Source organism: Rhagoletis zephyria, unplaced genomic scaffold, assembly GCF_001687245.7.
Source record: "Rhagoletis zephyria isolate East Lansing unplaced genomic scaffold, Rhagoletis_zephyria_1.1 Rzeph_scaffold_00059, whole genome shotgun sequence".
Lineage (NCBI taxonomy): Eukaryota > Metazoa > Arthropoda > Insecta > Diptera > Tephritidae > Rhagoletis > Rhagoletis zephyria.
In genome coordinates this window covers 477,946-492,744 of record NW_016157143.1, presented here as the reverse complement: position 1 = coordinate 492,744, position 14,799 = coordinate 477,946, and the positions used below count along the sequence as shown (strand labels likewise).

Here is a 14,799-nt window from a genome sequence, read left to right as displayed (position 1 = left end):
GTCGCCCTTGCCTATATGATAAGCATGTGCTACGAAATAGTTTTTCGCATTTTCTGACGAACGTATTTTTTTTTGAGTTGTGACTCTTTTGAAGACGGTGTGCGATATAATAATCATAATTGATTCCTCCAAATGCATGTTTGGGGCTTAAATGTTTTCTACGTGTTTGGCCGCGCTTCTTCTCCAATTCGTCATCTGGTTCTTGATGTTGTGATAAAAATGCAGAGATCTACACTTCATTTCCACCAAGCCTATTGGTAAAGCAGATTACAACTNTATAAAAATATATATGATATAAATTTGTACAAAACGGAACGATGGAGCGGAAGGCAAAAATAATGAAAAGTGTACAAAGAAAGAAAGGAAGAAAAAATAAAATTATAAAAAAAAAATTGAAAAAAAAATACCAAAAAAGCTCTCTACATGTTGCATTGATTACACACATAAGGAAATCTGGGTCATGAGCGTAAGAGATGGCGCTATGGGCCAAGTGCGCATACGCGGAAACGGGACGGCGGTATGAGTGTGTAGACGGTATGGGGCACGTATGTACGTCCATTATGACAACATGCACATACACGTACACACAAGCACATACGAAATCTGTGAAATCATACAAACATACATATCTACGCATAACTACATATACGCGCTTCAAACACCATCCATTGGACGCGGTAGCGTATCCGCGACCGCGACCACGGCACAAAGGCTGATGGAGCGCGCACCGCCAGCCAAATATTGTGGCGGCATTTCGGGCTGCGAATTTTTTTGTTTTCTTTTGTTGGTGCGCTATGAAGGAGCGCGCATTGTGAGCGCCATATGTAGTGAGTCAGTCAGTACGGCGCGCTCAGTGGCAGCGCCATGCCGCGTCGGTTCATACCGCATCGCTTTGCTTTGCAATGCAAATGCGACTCTGTGTTGCCAGCCAGCCAGTTTGCGACACAGCAGCGCGCTGTTTGTTGGCAGTCGCCGTTGCAGCGTGGCGAGCGTCATCCCAGCCGTCGTCGGCGCCACCATAGCCAAGCAATATGGGGTTACTCTTAACTTGTCTCTGTTTTCGTTTTCATTTTTAAATCGAGTTGGAAAATTGCAATAAACAAAAAAAAACAATGAAAATTGACGAGAACATTTTTTTTCCTCTCCTCTGCAAGCTCGCTTACCTATGCATAGCATTACACTGGAGCGGCGCTGCAGCTAAGTGTCGATTACAAAATGCAATGAAACCAAAACGTGGTTGAAGTTGAAGAATTTACGCTCGTTTGGGCGTATAGCAATTGGAGGCGACGAAATTGCAGGAAAATACTTAAAATCGCTTGTTTTGTTGCATTTGAGAAAAAATGAATTAAAAAAATAAAAATAAAAAATTGCAACAAAAAGTATTGACACAGAAATGCGCGTAAGAATAGCCGCAAAGTTATTAGCGTTGTACATTGAATGCGGTCGGTCTTAGTTTTCAAATACGAGCGCTTAACTACATACATACATATGTACATATGCGAGCGTTGTCATAAACATACATATGTACATATATAGCAAATTGTAAACATATGTCCGTTTGTGTGTCTATTTAACAACATTTTTGTGTGTGAGGGACATGAATTGAGTGACAAGTTCAAATTTATTAACGACTTTATGAGCGATCCAAAACTGTCTGCCTTACTAACCTATTAATCAGATAACACATCAGGGTAGAAATTTATGGATAAATAAACAAACATGTGAGCTTTATGTTATGCAATATTACAATTTTTTTGGAAGTTAATTTATTTAAACGCTGATTCATAAAAATCACCCTTCCGTAAGGTCAAATTACCTGCATTTATTGACTAGGGTTATAATTGATCGGGGTCATAGATTATATTAAACCTTGTTTAGTCCTTAGAGCTTCCTGCACGGACCCTGGTATTCACGTGGTCAGAAGAATTTTTCCACCTTGCATTCCAAGGTCTTCGCCCAGGCCACGCTGAGCTGACCAAACGCTCATTTGTTTAGCAATAGAGCACACGAGGTCAGGGTAGTACCCTGACTTTCGCTGCCTCTCTCCTGAGCGAATTTGCGCCAGTTGATCATATCGAGTGCAGACATGTTCTTCTGCATTGGCCCCTTCATTTTGTCCGTGGGCGCCCTTGCTTTCGTTTTCCACCCATTGGTGCGCTTAACTATGTCCATGTCGTTAAAAATCTCATACAGTTCGTCATTCCATCTCCTTCTATACACATCATCCACGCGAACAGGGCCGTACATCGTGCGTAGAATAGTTCTCTCGAAAGCACAAAAAGCCTTCTCATCTTTGTTTGACATCGTTCACGTTTCTGCGCCATAGAGAAGAACGGTCGTGACGAGAGACTTGTAGACCATAACTTTTGTTCGTCGAGAGAGGGCTCTGTATTTCAATTGCCTACCGAGCCCAAAGTAGCACCAGTTGGCAAGAGCTATTCTTCGCTTGATCTCCAGGCTGACGTTATTGCTGGTGTTTATGCTGGATCCTAGGTAGACAAAGTCCTTCACTACCTCAAAGTTACAGCTGCCAACAGCGACGGGTGTCCCGAAACGTGTGGACTCTTTATATGTTGCCAGGAGGTACTTTGTCTTGTCTTCATTCACCGCTACTCCAACCTCTCTGGCTTATTTTTCTAAACTGGAAAATACTGCAATTATGTCCCTTTGTTTTAGACCGACGATACCGGTATATATGGTGTCGTTGCGATTCAAATTGGCAGCTCTTATTATGCTTTCCAGCATCAGATTGAAAAAGTCAAGCGACGCGAAGAGGTCCTTACCAATTTGGACGGAGCTGAAGGTTGTATTCAACGTCATTCTACATAGCCGTATTAATTTTGCGGGGATCCCAAATTTAGATAGGCAACTTCTCTTCGTGCTATCAATCGCAGCTTTTAAGTCGATGATGTGTATCGATTTGCCTATCTGGAGTCTTCTCCAGGATTTGACGAGCTGTGAAAATCTGGTCAATGGTGGACTACCAGGCCTGAAGCCACACTTATAAGTTCCAATAAGTTGGTCAGTCATTCAGACAGTATCGTCGACATGATCCTGTACGCAGTATTATGAAGGCCATCTGTGCCGCCATTCAAAAGCGTTGAGAAGTGTTCCCTCCACGTCTCAAGTGTACTCTAGACATCTATTACCAGATTCCAGATGCTGCCTTATTTTCTGATTTTCGTGCCGCACTCCTGTCTGCCTCTCAAGCTCTTCCCACTCAAGCCTTCCTACCTCTCTTTGTTTTCTCTTGAAAAGGCGTCTCTCTTCACTGACTGTAGAATAGCTTTGTATGCTGCGTATTTACAGCAGCCGCGCCGTACTCTCGTCATACCTGTTGTTCAGCGGTACGAAGTGATTCGGAGATGGAGGCCCGGAACCCATATGAGCTTAACAGCATAATAATGCGATGCGGCCAATAGGGAGGTCAAGCAATACCACACCGTTCTCGAACGAACCATCACAGAGCCAAGAGCCTTAATAGCTGATTGGTTGTCGGAATAGATATTCACCTCCTTGAATGGCGTTGCACTAGTGAGCAACAAATACGAATTTTTCGGCCTGAAAAACGCTACACTGATCCAGTAGCCTGACTTTCAGGTTGATGGACAGTTCTTGGCAGAAGACACCTCCAATCTACCTTCTTATAGAGCTTCGATCCATACGTAAATACACTTACAGAACCTCTATTCCAGACACTGCACCACTCCCAGTTCGTCCTCACTAAGATATGGATAGGGAAAGATCCCTTCGACACCTAACACGGCGGCAAGTGGTCTATTCTAGTTGGGCTTTTTAGAATAGTGGCGTGCCCATAGCCCGATGCAAATGCAAAGTCTACTTTCTTAGACTTACTGCGGCGCAAGCAGCGCCCGCTCTGCCTGCTATATCTATGAGCACAACGTTTAGCAATGCCTTGACAACTTGATAAAAAAAATACTATATCGAGATAGTCGCACTACGGATGTGTTTATAACAGTAAAAACAGATTTAAATACAATCTATGTAATTATTATTTTTTTAATGTGGTGTAGTCTTCGCTGGAATGGCCCTTAATCTTAAAAAACTGTCCTTTACTTTTTGAGGTAAAATGCGAAATGCGGTAACCAACCTTTGCGCAACCTGGGGGCTACTCTGTAATGCGATACGAAAGAGAAATGCGATGCGATAGGCAAATACATCGTAAGTAATACGCTCTAGCGATTGCCTATCGCATTTCTCTTTGGCATCGCATTACAGAGTAGGCTCCCTGGGGTCACAGCAGAAAGTGAAGGAGCTTCGGTGAGGTTACTTCGAATTAAAGCGCAGTTAGTCAACGACGTAAGATCGGAGAACGTGTCAGCTGACATGATCAATCTAATGGGATTTGCATGCTAACGAAAACTTACCATCACATGACGGTGACGTTGTGGTTGCTACTCTCTCTATCAACAGCAAATTTTATATGTTTCTCCCCCCGTTAACCTATGTTTACTCTACGTCGTTGAATGCCAGCGCTATTATTCGGTTTATGGACTCAACAGCGTTTATTTGCATTATAAGCTACTTAAAACCGCCGTATGTTTGTGAGTAAGCGGCTCACTATCAAAATGTGCGTCTTTCTAAAACCTCCATCAATAGATTGGGCGCTGGGATTGGTACTCGAAACGTAAAAACACTTTTCAATAAAAGGAACAAACAAGCGCCAAACAATTACTCCTTCAACGTTTTTACGAATTAGGGATATGCACCTGGAGTGAAGTTGCCTCTAAACGAGGCGTCTGTTGGACATCGTAAAGGAATACAAAGGCGACATCGCCTCAGCATAGCAAAAAACCATGTTATAAGACGACTCGCTTCGAGAAGCTAATATCACAACATATTTTGTTACATTCAAGTTTCGACAAACAACTCCTTATCGCTCAGATATAAACGAAGAATGGATTTCAAGCTATAATCGCTTTGAAAAGAGTGGCAGAAGAGCTTCAGGAGTGTTCGGAAACGCAATCATAATATAAGGTTGCAGGACCGGCGCTGGTTTCTGCAGAGATAAAGATGGTATTCAATACCCTTGAGAAACGAACACACAAAGCAGCAAAACTCCGATGCTGCTGTAGCTTGCGATTGCAGTTGATATTTGCTTAGTTGGCCTAAGATTAGAGCCAAATTAAGAGGATTTTCCAGCGAACTATTCCATGCAGGATCTATAGTTCATGGCTGGTACCAAAAAAGATGGAATCATGAACTGTGCGAGCTTTATAAAATCATTAACCGACGAAAATATCCTTAAACTCGGCACACTTGGCTGAACAACGGCAGTATGGAATAAGGATGGTTTTTATTAGATTTTTTCCGAATTTCGAATTTTTCACTTAAATACTTCCGTGAAACCGGCAGTTAAACATTTATCGAAGTTCCGATTGCTCCATTTTTTTAATTCATTCGATACCTCGAAAATATCGATTTTTATATTCGATACACCGATACGCATCGATGCATCAAATTGAAAAAACATACATCTATTGTTTGACTTGCATCCTAAGGCAAATTTAGTCAAAAATAAAAAAGCTGCAGAGTTGTTCTCTTGCAGATAAAGACGATATTCGATTTTTTTCTAGAAAAATTTAATTTTATCCGGATTTCAACACCACAGTGTTCGATTTCGAAAATTCGCTATTTTGGAATTCGAATCTCGAGGCTTCGAATATCGAATTTACCCATTCCTAGTATGCAAGCACCTTTTTGCACCTATCAATTATATATATAGGTAATCATCAGGGAACGGATTTTTAAGACCTAAAAACCTATAAAAAAGGCAAAATAAAATAACAAAATAGGCTGGAAAAGGCAAATTAAATAGCGAAAAAGGCAGGAAAAGGCACTAGGTATAGCAAAAAAGGCAGAAAAAGGCAAAACAAAATAGCGAAAAAAGCAAGAAAAGGCACTAGGTATTGCAAAAAAAAGCAAAATAAGAACAAATAAGAAATAAGAACAATCAAAAAATTGATTTATTTTAGAAATGCTTATATTACAAGTAAAAAGNTCAATACATTTTGAAGTGGGATAGGGCGTTTTTGAACCGAATTTTAAGATATGGTGTTTTTCAATAAAATTCTGAAATAGGGCGTTCTTGAAAAGTTTTTTGAGATAGAGCGTTTTCGAACTGGCAGCCGAGATAGGTCGATCTTCCACTCAGCCATCGATATGGAATCAGGGAAAGCTAAATCGTGGACATTCTTAATCGAATGTACTCTATCTCTTTAGCAGAAAAAAAGGCAATTTCCATAAAATCCGTTCCCTGGTAATCATGTTTCCTTTACACCCCTTTTACGGCTAAACTATACTTCTAAGGTATAAACAATTATGCATCATTAGAAAGGTAATTTGATGCTGATGTGCAGGCAATTTTAAAAATTTCAAATTAGTTTAAAATAGAGCGAAAAAATCAATTCAAAAGTCACACCAATACCAATGCCATACATGTACATGGTTGGGGCGGAAATGCCTCCTAAATGTATGCTTTAATATTGATACTGAATTACAGAAACGTGCTAAGCAGCAGTTAGGAATAAGATGTATGTATGTATGTACATGAATAGATTACACTCAAACAAGGAAGAAGGTAAAGTTGAGTATGGAGAAGAAAAAAGGGATAAATACAGAAATTAAAATAAAAGTAAAGAAACACAGCTAGTGGAGTTGTGAGATTGCAAGGGAACGTCTATACCTGCTANTAAAGGGCTTTGAATTTCTCCAACACCAATTTGGCAAGCGGTCCTTGCCCTTCTATAAGCCGCATGGGCATGTGTATATTTTTTAATCTTAAAAAAAAATTGTAAATGCTATAATCATTTTTTTAAAGGTAGAAAAGGAAAAAAAGGCAAATATCTTAAAAAAGGCAAAAAAGGCAAATATCTTAAAAAAGGCAAAAAAGGCAACATCAAATGTGTATATATCGATGGCTGAGTGGAAGATCGACCTATCTCGGCAGCCAGTTCGAAAACATTCTATCTCAAAAAACTTTTGAAGAACGCCCTATTTCAGAATTCGTTTCAAAAACGCCCTATCTCAATTGCCGATTCAAAAACGCCCTATATCAGCATATTTTCAATACATTTTGAAGTGGGATAGGGCGTTTTTGAACCGAATTTTAAGATATGGTGTTTTTCAATAAAATTCTGAAATAGGGCGTTCTTGAAAAGTTTTTTGAGATAGAGCGTTTTCGAACTGGCAGCCGAGATAGGTCGATCTTCCACTCAGCCATCGATATGGAATCAGGGAAAGCTAAATCGTGGACATTCTTAATCGAATGTACTCTATCTCTTTAGCAGAAAAAAAGGCAATTTCCATAAAATCCGTTCCCTGGTAATCATGTTTCCTTTACACCCCTTTTACGGCTAAACTATACTTCTAAGGTATAAACAATTATGCATCATTAGAAAGGTAATTTGATGCTGATGTGCAGGCAATTTTAAAAATTTCAAATTAGTTTAAAATAGAGCGAAAAAATCAATTCAAAAGTCACACCAATACCAATGCCATACATGTACATGGTTGGGGCGGAAATGCCTCCTAAATGTATGCTTTAATATTGATACTGAATTACAGAAACGTGCTAAGCAGCAGTTAGGAATAAGATGTATGTATGTATGTACATGAATAGATTAGCCTCAAACAAGGAAGAAGGTAAAGTTGAGTATGGAGAAGAAAAAAGGGATAAATACAGAAATTAAAATAAAAGTAAAGAAACACAGCTAGTGGAGTTGTGAGATTGCAAGGGAACGTCTATACCTGCTATGGGCGCTCGCATACGAAACATCGTAAGAGATATATTGCAGGTGTAGACCGTTCAACGCAGAAGGTATACGATATAAAGTAAGAAATATCTCATACCATTTATCGCATACCTAGGCTAGGAAAGAAGTGGTGTTATTCAGAGAAACGCTGTTCAGGCACAAACCAAGCAAAAAAATACAATTTTCTCAAAATTTATAAAAAACGTAAAACAAATTCGCACTGAAAATGGTATGCGATCAAATGCCCACGTACAAAAATATCCCTGCGATAAGATTTTGCACGCGATAAAACTGACAGTTCGTATGCGAGCGTCAGAGCGCAGGTATAGACGTGCAATAGGGGTACCAAATGCGAGAAATATAAATAAATAAAAATTCCCCCAAAAATAATCAAAATATGTATCGAAGCATTCTCGTCACACAGCCAGTGCCGATAAGCGACGACAGCAACAGCAATATTTACGCCTGACAATGACGGCGCGCGTGGTCGCCGCTTACACAATTTTCTCCAATCGCCTTTGTTTGCTCTGCGTCTTGGGATAGGTCGGGTGCAGCTGGCTATATTGTCTTCCGCACGGCCACATGTACGTGCATACAAAAACCACCCACATGCTTGCGAGCGCTGGAACATGCGCGCCGCTGGACGAGAATAACGCGGCGCGCTCCTCACTTTTTTAAGTTTGCCTGTCTCCATGTTCTTAAAATTCCTACCCCACTGGTGTCTGCGCTTCTAGCTTTCTATTCTTGTACTCCACTCTGCTCTGTTGTGTTGTGCTATGCTGCTGCTGCAATCGCCGCCACTCGCTTGTGCTGCTCGTATTGCTTTGTATTGTCAACGCGCTGCCCCCCTTCGTGGACGCGTCGCGACGGTGCTTTCGAAACGCGTGCATATAGTATTCTGCCGATTAGCGCATATAAATTTGGCATTCATTTTTTTTTTGTCTGTAGGTATTTTTACATTCATTCAGGCTGATACTGCTCATACATTTCATATTGTTATTCACAATATTGAAAATATTGTGGAAGGTATGAAATGTACACCAATGAAATTGAAAGGAAACTCAGAAGGACCAACGCAGAACTTTATTTATTTGTTATGGTTAAAGTAGGCGAGCAAAAGCCACATTAATTATATTCCTTATGCTTTAAGGCTTTTTTTTTTGTTATAAACTCCCTTCTTTGTAAGATGCCTTTTTCACGATTAAAGTCAAAACGCTGCCAAATTAAGTACAATAGTTTTGATCCCAAACGCATCCTACCGACGGTGCTACTAGCGCACATGGAAATCGATAAGCTAATATATATGCACATATGTACATATATGTAAGTAAGAATGTATAGCGATGCCTTTGCCTAAACAAATCCCTTCCTTACTAGCTCTCACCGCTTTTCAAATTTTTCGCTTACCCAACCAGTCCCAAAAAGGTATGCGATAAAAAACATTCACAACTACTTGGCAATCTAGCTGGTAGAGTAGTATTTCGTATGTGCTCGCGACTGGTGCACCAAGTCATTCTACGAGTAAGGTGAGTGAAATAAATTTCCTTCCGCAAACACCTCTTCTTTCTATTCTAGCCGCACTTGTTCTCGTGCGACTCAACGTGCAACAACAGTGTAGAAACCAACAACGAACCAATGAGGCGACGAAAGACAAAGTATCGATTAAATGCTCTTATTTGTTTAGGTACATTGTAACTGTCTAATAAATGTTGGCGTAAAATCATAAATAGTTATTATTGCTTATCATTCCAAGTAAATGCGATATGCTTTATTACTTACAAGTATTGTGGAAAATGTCTAAGGACAACTGTGCGGAGTCGTTTTGAAACATTTTCTGGAATTGACGTTAGGTTAGATTATGATGAACATTGTAACGTAAATTCGCTCGGTGCCCACAGCGGCGCCATAGCGTGTCCAACTAGTAATAAAACAAGTAATTTTTAAGCAAAAAAACGAAACCGACTTCAACTCTCATATACAAATTTCAGAGGATCGTTAATTTCTTCAAGATTCAATGATGGGATCTAAACCGAATAAACCGAAGTTTGCGACCACTTCTGAGGTAGCACCTTTCCTTTAAAAAAGAATTATAGAATTTGGTTAACGTGGTCTTAAGTTATGCGGTAACATACATACAAAAAAAAATGAAGATAAGTAAAGAAGTATAAGTTCGGGCGAAACCGAACTTTATGTATATACCCGGCGTACGTATCAAATATCGTTTTTTCACCTTTCAGTAAACTGCATGATAAGGAAGAGTATTTTTCCCGATGTCAAACAGTTTCAATAATATGCTATGCGATATTGAAATAATTGGTGAGGCGGTTATCGATATACATACTTATGTAGTCATAACTAGGTGGTGCCACGCCCAATTAACAAAAATCAAAAATGTAGTGTCTTGCTAAAAGATTGTTGTAAATTGGCATGTTTAGTTACTGAAATATCGGAGTTTTCTTAGGTCTGAAGTATACCGTTATATGGTAAGTGGCAGTAATTTTAGTCCGATTTCAAAAATTTTCAACGGGTTTTTTGGTGAGGCCCTAAGCAATGTTTGCACAGCGTTTGGTGGAGATTGTTAAAGGGACTACAGAGAAACAACATTTCATCATAAGTGGGCGGTGGTACGCCCATTTTTTTTAAATTTCATAACTGTTTATTTTATGCCGAAATTCTACTTCAAATACCGAAACAATTTGAACTGAATGAACGAACACATGGGTCATCGTCGACTACGAAGTTTAAGAAGGACATCCCTGTAGATCGGTTTCCCCGGTGGAATGATAGCGATTTAGCCGACTGTCAGATGCGAGCACTAGTCAGATATTTCCGCCCGGGCCCGGAGTTCTCAGGGGCCCAGATTTTTCCGAAAATTAAGTTGGAAGATAAGAATAGTTTGCCAAATCGATAGGTTTCATTAAAATATTTTATAAAATAATCGGTGGGCGCACATATTTAGTTTCTTGGCTAGCGAACTGTATAACGTCCAGTTATGCACAAAATCGTTATTATATGATATATCTCAGTGTTGATAGTGGCATTACTATTCACTAGCGAATTGCCTAACAATTGGTAATGCAAGGAATAGCTAGAATACGGTCGTTTCTTGCCACCAGCAGAACTACGGGGATAATGTTGGTGAAATTCGCACTAAGAGAGAAACGACCAACCATACATATGTACATATTTAAGTAGAGAGTAAGTAGAGTATTTAAGAGAGAGTAGAACTTTGAAGAAATTTTTTCTAAAAATAAGCTTCAGGCTGTAATTTTAATATATAGGAAAGAACCGAACGCTCTCGACTTAAAAACTTTCGCGTACGTAAGAAGGAACCAACAACTCATTCCAAAAAAAAAAGCATCTCAAAGAAGGTATATCCGCGTTCGAAAACTCCAACGACCAAAGGAAATGAAGAATAGACAATGCATCTCTAGATCAGAGGCCTAAGTGAGTTCTTGACTTATACTTAATGGCTTGATAAGTTTCAGATTAGAGATGGGCGTGGGACTAAATATTCAATCCCTATTCTGCTCGTCCCGACATTAAATTTTTTTTATCCCGCACCCACCCATTCTGACCTTTTAAAGATTGAATCGCGGTTACCGTGGGTCCCGTTATCTATCACTACGTAAAATTGAAAATAAACCGTTCATATTTGGACGATTTGTAAACCTCTTCCTATTTTGAAGAAAAACAGTAAAAATTAGGTACATAGTGCGACAAAATCCAGACAGTATCAAAGCACTGAAAAAATCTATATAAATACTCAAATATAGGGGCAAAATAAATAAATAAATAAATAAAATATAGTAAAACTTCGTTCTTAGTTTTTATCTCGGATTTAAAAAAAAAAAAAAACAATTTAAAAAGTTCAGTGCAATCTGCTCATATAATAACAATACGGGTATCAAATAAAAGGGGAATTGAAAATATATTACTTTTTTGACGATTGAAAATTCCTTTTGATACATTTTTTTGTCTTAACTAAAAGTTAGAACTACGAAATTTGAGCAAGTGGTAGTGTACATATTAGTCCTTAACATATAGTTATCTTTGTAAATATAGCTATTGAAAATTGTTAAGGATATTCAAGTATACAATTTTAAAAGGACATTTTCAAGACCTATTCGTCCTTGTGCACCGAAAAATTGAATTGCCTTCAATTCCAGTGAAATTCCTCTTTTATTTGACACCCATATTGATATTCGAAATTTCGAGGTCCTTTAAAAAAAAAATTATACAATATTAGGCCCCTAGTTTCGCGAGTATATTGATTTTGTGTGTTTTTTTTTCGAAAAACGTGGGTGCTACCAAAATACTGCCTGTACATAAACCAAAAGAGTTTTATGAATTCATATTTATTCACTATTTCGCTAATTATTTTCCACATCTTCAATAATTACATATGCGCAGATAACAAAACCAAAAATAAAAGCTTTGGAAGATGTGCAAACTATTTTTCTCGTGCAACGGACTCTTAAATATAATTCAAAAATAATGGCTAGTCCGCTTAACTTTGATTTTCTTGCGGGGTACTCCCTCAAATACACCCAATATTGCTTGTGTTCACATTGCCAACTGACTCATTGAGCGACTATGGCAACACACATATCTTCATTCATATATTTTTCTCGAATATTCTACTTCCGTCATACTGAAAGATGTGGAATCTTCTGGTTTTTCTGTTACGCATTGCTCAATACAATAATAATAATAATAATAATAATATATTGACGCTTGACGCAGTTTGTTGTGTGCGTCCTGATCGATCTTATAACTCAAATGGAGGGACCTACAATTTTAAGCGGCCTCCGAATGCTGTTAGAAAAAGTGTTTTCTAATTTAGTTATTGCTCGCAGCTGGGAACAAAGCCAGGTCTTACGAATTGGTAGTACGCACCTCTAACCACTCAGCCACATCGCACAGTGGTTCAAAATCGGAAATTCCTATTCATTAAATTACTGCACCCCTCAGTTTTCAATCAATTTAATATTTTTTTGGCAAATGACCAGTTGAACCCGATTTCGTAAATGCAGAAAAAGTAGCAATTTTAAAGAAAATCGTTTCTCCATTGAATATTCGAAATGTCAACAAAAAAAACTTTTACCAAGATTAAATTTTCTTGTGAGCTTTTAGAAAAATTTTGTGTATGTATTTTTAAAGATCATTAACTTTTAACTATTAATTTTGGTGAACATTATATACATTTTATAATATTTAGAATTTTTCTTGTGAATGTTGTTTTTTGTTTTGTTAAAATTATTTTCAACTAGGTTTTATGTAATACTACTCTTTTTTTGCACTTTTCACTAAAAAATGTATTAGTAAAATATAATATCATCATATGTAAAATATCATAACTTCAGATTGGGCTTATTTATTTGATTTTATACCTATGTACGCACACCTTACTATTTGTTGCTCTTCTGTTAAAACATTCTAAACCATTTTAATAGGGAAATTATTTGCATATAAAATTCTTCTCTTAAATATTAAAAACATACAATTCCATTCAATAGAAAAATAAAAGGTTAAATTAAAAAAATGTATTATTCACTCACCTTCAAGTTTCATGCCCACTTCGAGACATTTCTGGAATCTACAGTAGGGGCAACGTTTCCGTTGCGTCTTATCGATGTGACAGGAACGCTCAGCGACGCATGTGTACACTTTTTTGTTTTGCACGGTACGCTTGAAGAAACCTTTGCAAGACTCACACGTCAGCAGCCCATAGTGATAGCCGCTCACCTTATCACCGCAAACGGGGCACAACTCTTCGAAGAGATGCTTGAAATCAATACCCTCACCGGAGCCACCACCAGCGCTAGCGCTTGTGCCGCCCGCCGATATGCCCATTTGACCACTCGAGGTGGCCGGTGGCAGGAGTGTCATATAACCACCAGCAGCATTTGGATTACTGCCATTGAGTAGTACAACATTGGTGACATTACTACTGGCGCTACTACCACCACCGCCAGAGCCCGGGCCACCACCGCCACCGCCGCCGCTAACGCTCTGTTGCGAATGTGATGACGTATTGTCTTGATAACCTGTCGGAAATACGTATTGTGAATCAAAATTATATATATACGAATATGAAAAGTTGGGATTGTTGGCAATATTCTGTTGTTGTTGTTGCTGCTGCAGCTGTTGCTGTTGCTGCTGTTGCTGCTGCTGCTGCGGTTGCTGTGTTTGATAGTGCTGCTGATAATGTTGCTGCTGCTGCTGCTGTTGTTGTTGTTGTTGTTGCTGCTGCTGCTGTTGCTGGTGATGATGATGTTGATGATGTGCGTTGCCCGTATTGCCCACAACGCCATCATTATTGCCACTGCCCGCCGTATTACCGCCACTGCCAGCGCTCAAGTGGAGCGCATAAGCGCTATAATCAGCATCGGCGCTATTAAGCGCTGTTGCATCTGCATTGCCACCGCTGCCACGATTGGAGGCGGCGCTGGAATTGGCGCTTGTTTGCCCATTATTGGGACCGCCCGTGCAGCCCAAAGCTGGACTGGACGGCTGTTGTGGATCCAGCTGCATGGTGAATGGTGACATATTAAGCGACGATATAAACGACGCTGTTGCTTGTTGCTGTTCCATTTTTAATAACATTTTTCACGCACTCTACTCTTGCACTGTTGCTGTTGAACGCGTCCAGCGCACGCAACACATTTAAAGGGAGTAGATATGCAGAAATTTCTAAACGAGCGCAGCAAAACGAATTGGCGCGTCACGCTTGTAGAAGATCTGCGCGCAGATTGTTGCTACCACTAACGCTAGGCGCGCAGAGCAACAATGATGAAGCGCAGTGTGACAGTGAAACGAAATGCGCTTGCAACTAAGCGTGCGCGCGTGCGCTTCACAGGAAGAAACGTAAGAAAACGTGTATGCCGCAGCAGGATGGAAAACAATAATTCGTACTAATTTGGCTAGTAAATGCTGGCAATGTGCTTGCTGCTGCGGGAGGCCTAGTTGGACGGAGGACGGAAATTTAACGCGTAAAGGTAGGAGAAGACCGTAAACAGTA

At 39.4% G+C, this 14,799-nt stretch overlaps 1 protein-coding gene across 2 annotated transcripts in view; it reads right to left on the bottom strand.

The window, feature by feature from the left end:
• Window positions 1-14,799, bottom strand: part of LOC108369786 (nuclear hormone receptor FTZ-F1-like) — a 141,678-nt gene that overhangs the window by 23,505 nt on the left and 103,374 nt on the right. For both annotated transcript variants that reach the window (XM_017624988.1, XM_017624981.1), the window contains one exon: window positions 13,337-13,825. In XM_017624988.1, the coding sequence (XP_017480477.1) occupies window positions 13,337-13,825 (489 nt within the window). The remainder of the gene's footprint in view (window positions 1-13,336; window positions 13,826-14,799) is intronic.